The 13,855-nt window shown below is 36.6% G+C and overlaps 2 protein-coding genes across 2 annotated transcripts; both read left to right on the top strand.

Annotated features, from left to right (window-relative positions):
• The first annotated feature begins 3,669 nt into the window (after positions 1–3,669).
• On the top strand, positions 3,670–4,140 carry LOC125195037 (uncharacterized). Its single transcript, XM_048093241.1, has one exon. It carries the CDS (start codon positions 3,670–3,672, stop codon positions 4,138–4,140), a length of 471 nt encoding a protein of 156 aa, XP_047949198.1.
• A 2,978-nt stretch (positions 4,141–7,118) lies between these two features.
• On the top strand, positions 7,119–9,119 carry LOC125192040 (uncharacterized). The gene is made up of 3 exons (XM_048089494.2): positions 7,119–7,307; positions 8,377–8,582; positions 8,690–9,119. Exons 1-3 carry the CDS (start codon positions 7,218–7,220, stop codon positions 8,946–8,948), a joined length of 555 nt encoding a protein of 184 aa, XP_047945451.1. The 5' UTR covers positions 7,119–7,217; the 3' UTR covers positions 8,949–9,119.
• The last annotated feature ends 4,736 nt before the right edge of the window (positions 9,120–13,855 follow it).

Raw genomic sequence — 13,855 nt, 5'->3', positions numbered from 1 at the left:
CGCACATGTCATCAAATCATCTTACGTTCTTGGTCAAGAAACTAGAAGCATCATCCCAGAGAACTAAACAAAGTAAATATTGTCTCTGGATATCAACAATTGAAATATAAATAAACATGAAGAGTTACTCTCAATCACTAAAAATTCATACAGATTAGTTACCCACAGATGAAATAACAAACTCTATAAAAAGTCTACATATAATTACATCAATAAACAAAATTCGAAGGGATAAATCTTGAAGTCCTCTATTCTCTTGCCTTGTTGCAATCTCCAGCAATGAATGACTAATGATGAAGTATATGAATAGATGTGGATCTTAGAGAGGAATATCTGAACTCTTGTAATGGTGCACTATGAGGAGTATTTATAGACCTGGAGGCTCATTCTCCGATAAGGTAACAATTCCAGCTCGAAAAGGCAGGTTTGGGCTCGAATTAGGTTGTTCCCATTCACCACACAAACTGGAAGTCAACGAGTCGCTGACTACTCTCGGGAAATTTTGTGCTATCTCAGTGGATAGTTGGCTCAAGAATTTCCGCAAGGGGCCGACGACACCTCGTTGACAACTGGCGCGCTTAGAGGCGTCTGACTTTCAGATTCGACCTTTTTTTGCCTTTTCTTATACCTATTTTAAAATTTTCTCACAAAACACGACAAAATACCAAATTGTATAAATTATGTAACTACCGACCATATTTTATGTGCATAACATTCAAAACGAGCAAAATTTAGGCCTTTGATGCACTATTTATTAGCAAAATACCTTCAAGCATACATAGTAGATCTAGTATGGCTAAAGGTTAGTACCGGAATCGTACACAAGGAATAAGATTGCAACTGACTACCACATACTAAGCATCACATAGAGACACAGGATTTTTAGGTTGATTATTTAAACTAGACAGAAATAAATAAACAAATAAAATAAAGCATAAAACACAAATAAAACAAGCAGGCGAAAGAATGTAGAATTTTAGGATCCAGAAACACAATCACGAGCGATTATCCAATCAACTTCCTTGAACTACAATATCTAGAATTATTAAGTCGATCACTCTATTAGATTAAACCCCCTCCCGGGGTAGAAACTTGTAGATTAGATGTTGAAACCAAAGTCCCCTTTAAATTACTAACATCTAACTCCCAAAAGATTTTTAAGACCAAAAGACCTCACGTAAAACGTCAGTTCTCCCGAGTTCTATTGAACTAAAGTGTGAATTATCCTTTTTCAAGTCAATTATTTCGTCTCCCAAGTACTCTAATCAACTCTAACATGTATTCAAGAGGTAGCTAATCAATTGAATATAGAAGGCACAAGGATACATCAAATAACTGCAAGAGCTAACATTGAATATCCTCACCAAAAATTCCACAAAAGATATTCTAAGTAAAAACTACAATTAAAGTACGAGACATGAAAGAAATTGATAAAACCCAAGGTTGAATCTCCAATCTTCAGCCTTCTTTTGCCTGGATATGTAGAGATCCGCTCCAATGAAAGATGAATGAATTATATGTGGAATATGGGATGGAAGAAGGTGTAGAGACGGAGAAGGATTGGAGGCTCTGAGATAAATACTATGAATTAGGTTATTGGGTATATATAGGTTCGAAAAAGATTTAGGATTGGTAAAAAGTATCCTCCAAGTAATGGTAAAGATGGTAATTTTGAGTCGTTCAACTAAATAAGAAAGATTTGGCAACAACTTCTTTCCCTCCTTGAATTTCCGCTAGCTTTTGACTACAATGCGCGATATTCAAAAAATGGCCATAACTTTCTCCACAGAACTCTGATTTAGATATACAAAGTACCCACGCGAAGATCTTTTGAAGACAAAGAGAATGGCATGTAGTAGGCACTGATTGGACTTCAGGCTCGCTGGCAGAATGGGCTCGAACTATAACTGCTGCACCTTGACATTTTTCCACATTTTTCTGTTTTGTTCTATCGTTTATCAACGTCAAAATACCAAAATGTATAATATATGCAATTTAAGAACTTAATTTGCATGATTGACATTTAAAACGAGCTAAATCTAGGCCTTAAAAACATGCAAAACCTGTGTTTATAAGCCTTGAAAGCATGCAAAATCTTTGTTTATCAAAGGCTCATTCTCTAATTTGGTAACAATTGGAGTCTCGAATTAAGATTCTTGGAGGTTGCCTCTCATTCTTAGTAGACCACTGATTGGCCTTTGGCGTCTCGGCATCAAGCTCGACAACCGTTAACTCATGCCTGGTGGACCGCTTGATGGTTGTCTCATCCAGGTGCATTATGAAGCGAGTCGTTGGACGCAATGTGGTCGACCACTGACACCATGTCAGTGGACCTTTGAGTAGATTCAATAGGTTTGACGTTTAATTCTTCCACTTTTACAACTTTTTCTAAATCTTTTTCTATCAATACTCAACAAATACATCGAAATACTATAATGTAATAAGATCACAATTCACATATTATGTATTCAAAACAAGCCAAATCTAAACCTTAAAATCATGCAAATTCGGTATTTATCAAAATGGTACTCCGTCCGTCCTACAAGAATATGCACTCTTTCATTTTTAGTCCGTCCCACAAGAATATGCACTTTCTAATTTTGGTAATTCTTTTCTCTTTAAAGTGGTGAGACCCATTCTCCACTAACAATTTTGCATTAAAATCCGTGCCGAACCCAAAGTGCATATTCTTTGGGGACGGAGGGAATATAAAGTTTGACCTAGGGATGAACCCAAATTTTAAGTCACAACTAGTAGGATTACCATTCTTGGCTACTGGAAATGAGTTATTAGAGCATCCGCAATGAGGCAGACGATAGCCCGCCCGATGCATCGTCCGCCATTGTAGCTCCGCAGACGATGGCTTCGCCTTCCTTCATGCCCTTTGTTTCCTCCGCGGATGATGGCCTCGGATTACGCATCATCCGGCCTATCGTCCGCCCCATTGCGGGGGTGCAGACAATAGGCGCGAACGATGTGCACACATGATGTTCTTTATATATATATATATATATATATATATATATATATATATATATATATATATATATAGCGGCGCACTATGGTCCATAAGGAAAATTCTGTCAAAAATCAAAGCAAATCTCAGCCCTTGGATCCTCAGATTAGATGGTTGTGATCATAATACCCGAGATACATTATTACACTAAAAGCGTTACATTATTAGACTGCACAATCTACATTATTAGACTACAGTGTGTTACATTATTAGACTACACAATCTACATTATTAGGTGACACGTGGCATTAATCTAACGGTTACATTACAGGATCCAATGGCTGAGATTTGCTTTGATTTTTGACAGAATTTCACTTATACCTCATTTCTTATTCCATTATTCACACCAATCTTTCTTCTCCATCTCAATTCTCTCTCACTCTATCAAAATGAATCTCGGCGACGATGGAGTACCTCAGAGGGAATTACTCAGGACTTACGTGTTATCGGCAGACCCGGACTTACGTTGTTGCAGAATGCACGGTTGCACTCCGGCAGTTGGTCTACGGCACCACGACGGACATGTTCAATGAGTATCTTCACGCCGGGGAAACAACTAGCCGCGAGTGCCTGAAGAAATATTGCAAGGGAGTTGTGGAGGCTTTCCGCAACACATAATTGTGGTGGTCGACCGCTACCAATTGCCAGGCCTGATGGACATGCACGAGAGGGTGTACGGCTTTCCTGGAATACTAGGGAGCTTAGATTGTATGCATTTGGAGTGGAAGAATTGTCCAACGGTGTGGAGAGTGCAATTTACTGGTGGATACAAGGGCAGCCACCCGACGTTGGTCCTCGAAGCCATCGCTGACCATCGGTTCTGGATCTGGCATGCTTACTTCAGTGTGGCGGGATCGAACAACGACATCAAAGTCTTTAGCACATCGTATCTCTTCACCGAGCAAAGCAATAGCAACGGCCAGACCATCGAGTTCGCTGCAAACAGGCGCCAGCATCATATATGGTACTACTTGGTCGATGACATATACCCGAGGTGGCTAATTTTTCTGAAGACAATCAGCTGCCCAATGGATCGGAAGATTGCTGTATTTGCGCACTGCAAGAGGCCATGCGCAAGGATGTGGAGGGGGCATTTCGTGTTCTCCAAGCGCGCTGGGCAATAGTGAGGGTCCGACGCGTATTTGGTACAAGAAAGTTATCGCCGAAGTCATGTTCGCGTGCATCCTGTGTGGTGATGAGGAAGCTGGACCTAGCTCCTAACATGATTGTCGAAGAAGAAAGTACAAGAGTCACTGATTGGGGCGATGAGGAAGCTGGACCTAGCTCCTGTGTGGTGACCCCGCCCACGTTCGAGGATTACCCGATGGGCTACAATAAGGTTCTAGCGGCACAGGCCTCAATGCACAACCAACAAGACCAAGCTCGACTCATGTCCAACATGGTTGAAGAAATTTGGGCATGTAATCGTCGTTGAAATTGTAGTTTTTTTAAGTATTTTGTATTGTACTCTTTCGACTTTTTCAATAAAACGATGTTTTTTTTTTAATTTTGTAGTGTTAAATTACAATTTTATTATATTCAAATGCCAGTAAAAAGTAAATTTAATACAAAAATGCTATAGTGTGGGCTATAGTGCGCCCAACTGCAGGTGAATGGGTAAGAGGATAAAATACAGACGTGGAGGACTATAGGGCGTGCTATAAGATGCCCCATTGTGGATATTCGTAAAGGACAAAAGATAATTCAACTATCTTCCACATCAACAGAGAAAATATTACCATAAATGTAAAGAGAGTAATGTGTTAATATCACAATCCGTATGCAATAATTAGGGTACGTTCCATGTGCAAAGTAGTCTTTAGGCCATGTTTGGTTGTCAGGATTCTGTCTGTGAAAGTAATCTGATTCTTTAAATTTTAAATTCCTGCGTTTGTTTCAGTTTTTAATCAAACTGGGAAAGTAATCAAAATCCGGAAACAAGGAAAGTTAGTACAACTTTCCAGGATTCTGAATCCTAACTTTTCTTAGGTATTCTTTTTCCCAGTTTTAGGATTCTTACATATTTAAGCAATATAGTATAGTTTTTCTAATAATAATAATAATAATAATAATAATAATATAATAATGATAAATAATAATAATAATAATAATAATAATAATAATAACAATTACAATGTTTAAAAAATAATTTAAAATTATAAATCATACTTAATTTCACTATCATAAATACTATAATTAAAATTATCATAATTATATATATATTTTATAATAATTCATAATAGTAATAATAATTTATTAAAAAATTAAAATATAATTATATAATATAAATCTTATACTAAATAATAAATTAATAATAAATCAATAAAGTCATAGTGCAATTTTAATTTATAAAATTTATTCAATCATAATATTCATAAATATTATAATTAGAATATAATAATTATTATATTTGCATTATAATCGTCCATGTAACTTTATAATTATATTATTATATATTACCATGGATAATCCATATTTAAACTATCCATCGTAATAATAAATATAATTATATAATTATTATTATTTGTAATTAATAATTTATTTAAAATTTTATAATATTATTCTTTTTTATAAATAAAAAAAATAATAAGTATATTTTTAGTTTTGTGTTTAAATTAAATATAAATTTAAAATTTTGATATTTTCCAAACACAAGAAAATAATGTTACTGAGAATCATATTCCTGGGATTCATTTTCCCATGAATATTTTTCCTTGCCAACTTTACTTTCCCGCCAACTAAATATAGCCTTAGAGTTTAAGTTAGAGAAATTTTAACTTTTATTCCATAAATTAGGGCTAAAGTGATCTTCCTTTATATTTTGGCTCGATCGGTTTCACCGATCTAAATAATGAAAATGTGAATTGATAGCTATGTTGATTTGTTTACTAGTCGAACTCTTAAAATATAACTACAACAAAAAATTCGGATAAGGATACTTTTTAATGCTATTAAGGGCATTAATTTGTATATATAATTATACCACCAATGTTTTGTAAAGTGTCTTCATTGTTAGTGTCCCCACTAAAATTAGGGAATACAAATAAAAGCATCTTAAATAAGTAAAAGATGAAGATAGTTTGCCCTCAACTTAGACACGCTTTCTTTTGCGTCCTAAATTATGATTATTTTTAAAAATTTCCAAAATCTAGTAAGTGCGTTTCAATTTTTTATCCTTAAAAAATAAGATTTTTGTAGTGTGTTGCTTAAAGCAAGACATGAATTTAGGCTCAATTCTTGTACTTATAAGAATATTCACTTCATTTTAATATTTATATTTTTCTAGGTTGATATGTTCGTAAAATTGGTCACAAAAATATGAGTATTAGCTATTAGCAACTCCCCACTTAAATATGGAGTGCGGGCCGCAACTAGGGTTCGGCTTGGGCCTGGCGCGTTTTAGGGCGACGGGGATGGGGCTGGGACGGGTCCGGGGCCACCGGAGGGGCCTAAGGCCGTGCCTGGGTGCGGTCCAGCCCGGCGTCACACGCTCCCAGGCCAGACCGCAATTCAATTTGTTTTTCTTTTTTAAAAAAATCAAATTTTTTTGAGTATTTGTTCTCTAAACCTTCGTATTTGTAGTCTTTTCAAGTTGAGGAGAGGAAATGAAAATAGAGAGAGAAAATGAAAAAGAGAGGGGAAGAAGATGACTGCATGGGGAAGAGAGGAGGGAAGAAGAGAAAGTCGAAAATTTTAGGTTTAATTTATCTAATGGGCTGGGGTTTATTTCATTTTTATGTATGCAAGTGTTGTTCAATTTAATGAGTTTTTTTTTTAATGTATTTTTATAATTTTAAATTTTTATGTTTATAATTTTTAATTGAATGAAAGAATGAATTTTTTATTTTATAATTATTCAACGTTTTTTATTTAATGAATAAAATAACTCGTAGTTATGAATAATACAATTTAATAATTCGAGTATGGATGGGAAGTTATGCTCCAATAATTTTTCTCTAATTTATATTGAATTCATATTAACGGACCGACAGAGAAGTGAAAAGCAAGAAAACAGAAGTTAGACAACTAAGTCTGACAACGACCGGGGCCATGGTTGATGGATGTGCCTAGAGCAATATATATACGAATTTACAATTTTTTTATTGTTTCGACTTTCAATTTCTCTTTATATCAGACTACATTTAGCGAGGGAGAGAGGGTTGAAGGAGCAAGTGAGAGATCCAGATCTGCTGCGACCTCAATGGCTTCCAAACTCTTACTCATCGTTGTCTTCATTTTCGATCTCATAGCTTTCGGTTTAGCAGTTGCTGCTGAGCAGAGAAGAAGCACGGTGTGCCATTCCTTTTCCCCTTTTTTATTTTTTTTATTTTTTTTCGTTTCTGCATTTTTCGCGTCACTGTGTGATGTGAGGAACTTCGTTTTTCTCTAATTAATTGTAAATTTATTGATTTACAATTAATCTGCGTGACATTATTCATGAATTATTTGACAGTTCGGATCTTAATTTCATGTTTGGGGTTTTCACCAGTTTAAATTGATTAATGTGATAACTAAAACTGGAGTTGAGATCTTTGACCTTTTGAAAACATAGATTCTTTTTAAAGAAATTCTGATGCTATTTTGGAAAAAAATGATACTCCCTCCGCTCCCATTTCATGCGACACATTTCTTTTTCGTACTTTGTTTTAGGAAAATCATACTACATTATTGGGACAGAGAGAATAATGCATATGAGAGTCTCATCTACATTATTCTCTCTTTTACTTTAGTTTCTCTCACCTTTAACTGTTTATTAGTTATTCATACCCCCAAAACGCGTGTGAAAAAAAATGTGCCGCATGAAATGAGACACATGGAGTAGTAAATAGTTAAAGTAGAAGGAGAGTAAAGGAAGAAAGATAGTAATGTAGACAAGAGTCTCTTATACGTTATTATCTCTCTTACTAGCCACTTTAACTATTTATTACTATCATTTTTCAAAACGAGTGCTCAAAACGAAATGTCCCTACTACATTGGGATAGAGGAAGTAGTACCATTAAAAAAAAGATGCATCTTGATGAATGGCTTAGCTATGCAAATGTGTTCATTCTTCGTTGCTCTAAAATAGCAATGTTTGCAGCTCCGAGCTTCATCTTTATATCGACGTTCATGCTCACATTGACAGTTGAATACCTTTCAATAACAAAGCAAGTTTCAAGAGCAATACCTTACCATGTAAACTGATTTTAGGCTGGCATCAGCTTACCGAAATCGAAACTAATGGATCCAAACAATGGAATATGGTTCCATGAGTTCTACTATCCATGCTTTCTCGAGCATGTTAGAGAACTAAGTGGATTACCTATAAATGGCAAACTCTGCTCCTCATTACATATATCGCCGGTGTTTCTCTTGACAGGGCACAACGAGGAATGATGATGAGGACAACTATCAATACTGTGTTTATAGCTCGGACATTGCTACTGGTTATGGTGTTGGTGCATTTCTGTTACTGATGGCAAGTCAAGTGATTATAATGGCTGCAAGTAGATGCTTCTGCTGTGGGAATCCGTTGAAACCTGGAGGTTCGAGGGCTTGTGCTGTTCTTCTTTTCATCTTATGCTGGTATGCACCCGTTACAACCTTATTCTATCGCTGTATGCCTAATTAGATAAAACTATCTTTGCATCTCTAAATAAGTAGTAACGGGGATTGAACTACTCCGGTTGCAGGGTTACCTTCCTCATTGCTGAGGCTTGCCTGCTGGCTGGTTCCGTGAGGAACGCTTACCACACCAAGTACAGGAAATTTTTCTTCGATAAAGAGCCCTCTTGCGAGACTGTGAGGAAGGGAGTTTTCGCGGCAGGAGCAGCTTTCACTTTATTTACCGCCATTGTCTCTGAATTTTACTATGTTTGCTATTCCAAGTCGAGGGGAAGTTTCAGGGCTCACGGAGGAGACGCCTCGGTCGGCATGGCAGCCTTTAAGTGAGCGTCACTGATGTAGTCATTTAGTTGCAGAATTGGTGGATTTGATGCATAATTTTTTCTTCTTTGGTACTCATCTTGCTTTAGGGATTCATATTTTAGTTTAGCTGTGCTACTGCTACATACTAATATATTGTTTCCATTTGTTCATCTATGTACAATTTTGTTTTCTCCAGTGTGGATATAGTGTATGCCCTTCTCTCTTTTGTGTTGGATCACACAGTGTACTTGTAGTCAGTGTTGTTAAAATCATGTTTGGGGCGCGGGACGCTTGAGGTGCCGCTGCTATCGCCTAGAGGCTAGGGGTGAGCAAAATATCGAAAATCAAAAATTTTAATTGAAATTTAAATTTACTGCTTTTTTTTTGTATTTTGATTCACTTTGAAATTTTAGTAAAACTCGGTTTGGTTCAGGTTGGATTTATAAAAACTGAAAGAGCCAACAAATTGAATTTATTTTTAATATTACATATATATTAGAATATACTTAGAGCACGTGCAATAGTGACTAACGCCCGTCCAAGCCACCGGCTAGCGGCTCGGGCGTGCCGATAGTCCACTATTGAGTTAGGCTAATGCGACGGACGAGAGGTCGAGCGCAGACTAGCACGGTTAGCCGATCGCTAGTCCACTATTGAGTGGACTAGAGATCGGCTAGCCTATTTTTTTTATTATTTTATTTTATTTTACTTTTTACTAAAATACCCTATTCACATTTTATTTTTTTTTCTATATTGTTGTTCTCCAATTCATTTCGTTGTTGTTTTTGATGTTTTTTTCTCGGGAGAGCTAGGGCATTGGCTAGGCTATTGCTAGGCTGTCGGAAGGGCACGATGATGTGGCAGAAAGAGTTTTTGACTAGGCTATTGCTAGTCTATGGCTATTGTGGATGCTCTTATATCTAAAACAAACTCTGTTTATGTTCGGTTTTAAAAACTGAACTAATCTGAAGTTGGGGCAAGGTTAGAGTGCCCTCATTTATGCCTTTGCATTTATACCTCTTTTAAATCTCCAAGCTTGTTCCTCTCGATATCGATCTCACTCATTTTAAGTGGTTAACAATATTTAGACTCAATTAGAGCGTTTTCAACCATTTACACTAAACTGAAACTCATTTTAGTGTGAATGTCACATCAAATGTGATTTTATTCCAATCATTTACACTAAACTCAAACTTAAAAGAATATTCTCTATATTATGTTTTTTTTTACTCACAAAATTTGAAAAACTTTTAAGTTTGAATTTTGAACTAAATTCGTTTTTTCGGGTTTGGTTTGGTTCGGTTTAGGCATAAATCCAACTGAAACTCGAATGTTGACCCCTTTAGAGTAGAATTACTGTTTGTTGTGACAGAATAGGAAAAATGGGTTTGGATTTGGTATAAATGGTTGGAGATGGCCTTATGGGTGAGCATTCGAGTTTCGGTTCGGCTTTTTGCCTAAACCGAAATTTAGAACTTATCTTGCGGGGGTTGTTCGGGTTGAATCGGAGATGAGTTTGAGGCCGCCGGAGCGGTGATGCAGCAGCTGCTGCGGCGTCGGGCGACGACAGTGGATACGGGCGGCGAATCGGAGAAGCGACGGGTTCTGCTTTAGGGATCTGATTTGATTCGATCTGTTCTTTTGTTTTTGCGAGAAAAATTGAGAGAGAGAGAATGCGTGTAAAATGGAAGAACTTGTTCATCTTGGTTTTACTTCTTTTAATATTTTAGTTACTGTTCTTTTAAAAAAAATTGGAATGGTTTGTGCAGTACGTGTAAACAAATAGGAGTACTGTATTATTTCTTCTTTGGGGAACTTGATTTATTTGATTTGGGCATGTTCTTAATATAATTTGTTGGGGCGTGAGCGGTCGGAATTAATCGAAAATACCTAAGCTTCTAATGGTGAAAAATTGTAAATCCTATCAATAAAAATAATCGAAGCTTAGGAATGCATGCATCTTAATTATTGCTTGATTCATTGTGTTGATCTATGTGCTATCTTAATTTATAAAGGTGATATCTCACAAGTGAATCGTGATCGCAAGGGAAATAATATAATTTTGGATTAAGCGAACGAGGTGGGCTCTCTTTCAAATAAGGACAATGTCCTAACTATTTTTTATCAATGGGAATGAAATGCAAATACGTTTATCATGCCGTATTTTGTTTTAATGTGCCTATCTGAAAAGGCTTGTCATTTATTATATAAATCGAATTCGGATCCTTGTAGGGCCGCAAACCCTACTTAGATTAGTGATACTAAGATATTTTTAAACTGCGTACACAATAAGGAATATCAAGCTTCCTGGGTCCAGAGAATCCACTAGATCACAAGATCTAGGAACTCGCTGAACGCTGAAAGATCTCGGTCGTTGGACACACAGAATATCACTTCAAAAACCCTCAACCCGCGTATACTAGAATTAGCATAGGGAAGTAGGGATCGATCCCACAAGGACAGATGCGAAATCATGCATTTAAAGGGCTTTTGGGTGATAGGGCTGCTGCCACGCAACTTGGGGTTGAGGAACTTATACTAGACAAAGGAAAAGAAATTTAACTATACCTAGATCTAAGAAACGGAAAACAACCACGTAACACAATTTGACATCATATCATCACTATCTCAACAAACTTCCTAGATCTAGTAATATTGCTACCTAATCTAGCTTGACAGACTCGATGCATACAGTGGGGACCATTTTTCTAAAAATAGAAACGTACGACCAAAAAGCTGCAAAATAACCAACTCTAAGCCTAACTACCTACAAAACGCAAAGCATCATCAGAATTTAACTGAAACATGATGAAAACAGAACAACGCTAGCAACTCAACGACGACCAACAAATCGGACGTCAGAAAAACGCCGAGAAACCCAACAGAAACTCAGATCTCTATCTCCTAGATGAAGTAAAGCAAAAACGAAAACAGAAATTCAAAATCCATGCACAACTCAATTCCCCTGTTCAGATCCGCACTTCGGATACTAAATCCACTCCGGATCCAAGCATCCGAGACAAACTCCTGCCAAAATCATCTCCATAACTACAGATTCGCCGATTCACCACAGATCAACAACATCAACCACAGATCAACTCATATTTCCCAGATCAAGTACACAAAACATCCAATACAGAGAATAACAATCAACCTTCGAAACAAAACTCCTCAAAACATAAAATCAACATGAATCAACACAGAATCAACACCATCATGACGTAAAATGAAATTCATAGACAAACGGTAAGTAGCAAACGAGTAAATCGACTTCGAACGGCGAAGTTCGACGGAAATCAAAATGCGAAAGCTGAAAGTAAACAATTGTATCTTCGCCCTCCTTGAGGACGGTGTTGCAACAGAATTTCCTGAAGATGAACCACTACGCTACCCCAGAATTCTCATTTTTCCCAAATGTGTGTGTGTGTGAGTTGAGAGCTAATTGTGTATATCTCGTGTGTTGCATGCTCCTCCTTATATAGGCGTGGAAGTGGGTCCAGCAGGGGCTCTTTTTGTGTGAATAGTATTCTTTGCCCTCAGCTTCGGACTCCCTTCGTCTAGCCATTTTCTTCCTTGGTTCTGCTCACTTTTCGTCTCCTTCCTTCGCTGGTCCACTGCCTTCCGTTCTTCCTGGACCTGAAGAATTCCTTCACACACCTGGCTTAAAAATTGTGTTAGACCCAGTAAATGGTGATTTTTCATCACATGACCGATGCATGAAATTAGCCTTATCAATTAGTGTACACCTATGGTAGACCGTGTGTCAACGTACGGGTCGGCCGGTCTAGTGACTTGGTTTGTGGCCACATTCCAAGTCATGTATGAGCATTTATGGTAAACGTCTATGGGAAAATGACTGCGCAGTCGTGATTTTTAACAATGGAATATTTTGGTGCCTCGGGCCTTTCAAAAGCTAAAACCCCGATGGTTACCTAACAATGTCATGATAAATATAAATATTTTTGATAACTTGTTTTCGGCATGAGTCCACTTAGTATTTTATAGTACTCAGCCCTGCATATGTTTTCCTTATGTGCAGGTTGAGTGGCGACGAGCTTGTGGTGGTGTTGAGTCGAACCTTAATCATTGTTGGATTTATTTTAAACTCCGAGGGGCGTCGTGTCTTCATACATGGCGTCACTCTTACTCTTGAATGCTTCCTCTGAGATAATACATTCTTTCACACCTATGTTAGGAACCCTGTTTTCTATTGGTTTATTAAATATGATACCCGTTGTTTTTGAATTTAAATGCTAAGGCATTACTATGATTATTCCTCAGTTATTTGAATATTAAATGTTTCGGTCAAATTCTTTATTGAAACCCTAGAATATTTCTCTTTCTTAAAGTCTCATTAGTCGCGACCATCCGCATTTATAAACCCCAAAAAGGGCGGTCGTAACAGCAAGAGCCATGCTCACCGCTGTGCTCTAGCCGACGGCACGACCCTACTCTTAGCTAAGAGCACCGCCGTGCCGATGGCAAGATCACGAGCAGCCCACGGCACGACCGTTGGTTTATCAATTATTTTTTGTTTTTAAATTCGAAAAAATTGACATATTCAGATTTAATAAAAAAAATATGTTCCCACTTTCTAATAAAATATATCACACTTTTAATTTATTTTCATTATTTTTATCCCAAAATTCACACTTTCTTCTATAAATACCTTCATCAACACAAAAAATCACACTATACCAAAAAACTCTCTCAACCTCAATTTTTAGGCTTTTAATTATGTAATTTTTAATTTTTAGGCTTTTAATTATGTAATTTTTAATTTTTAGAATTTTAATTATGTAATTTTTAATTTTTTACTAATTTCTAATAGTATTTTGAGTATTTTTAATGCATTTTAATATTGTAGAAATATTTTTAGTAATTGAATTATTAAAATTGAATAATAGAATGGTAGGACCCCCGAGCATGCT

The sequence above is a fragment of the Salvia hispanica genome, chromosome 4, assembly GCF_029641045.1.
Source record: "Salvia hispanica isolate PSC_SH4W2 chromosome 4, Shi_PSC_v1, whole genome shotgun sequence".
Lineage (NCBI taxonomy): Eukaryota > Viridiplantae > Streptophyta > Magnoliopsida > Lamiales > Lamiaceae > Salvia > Salvia hispanica.
The sequence above is the reverse complement of the archived record's forward strand: the minus strand, read 5'-3'. Positions and strand labels throughout refer to the sequence as shown.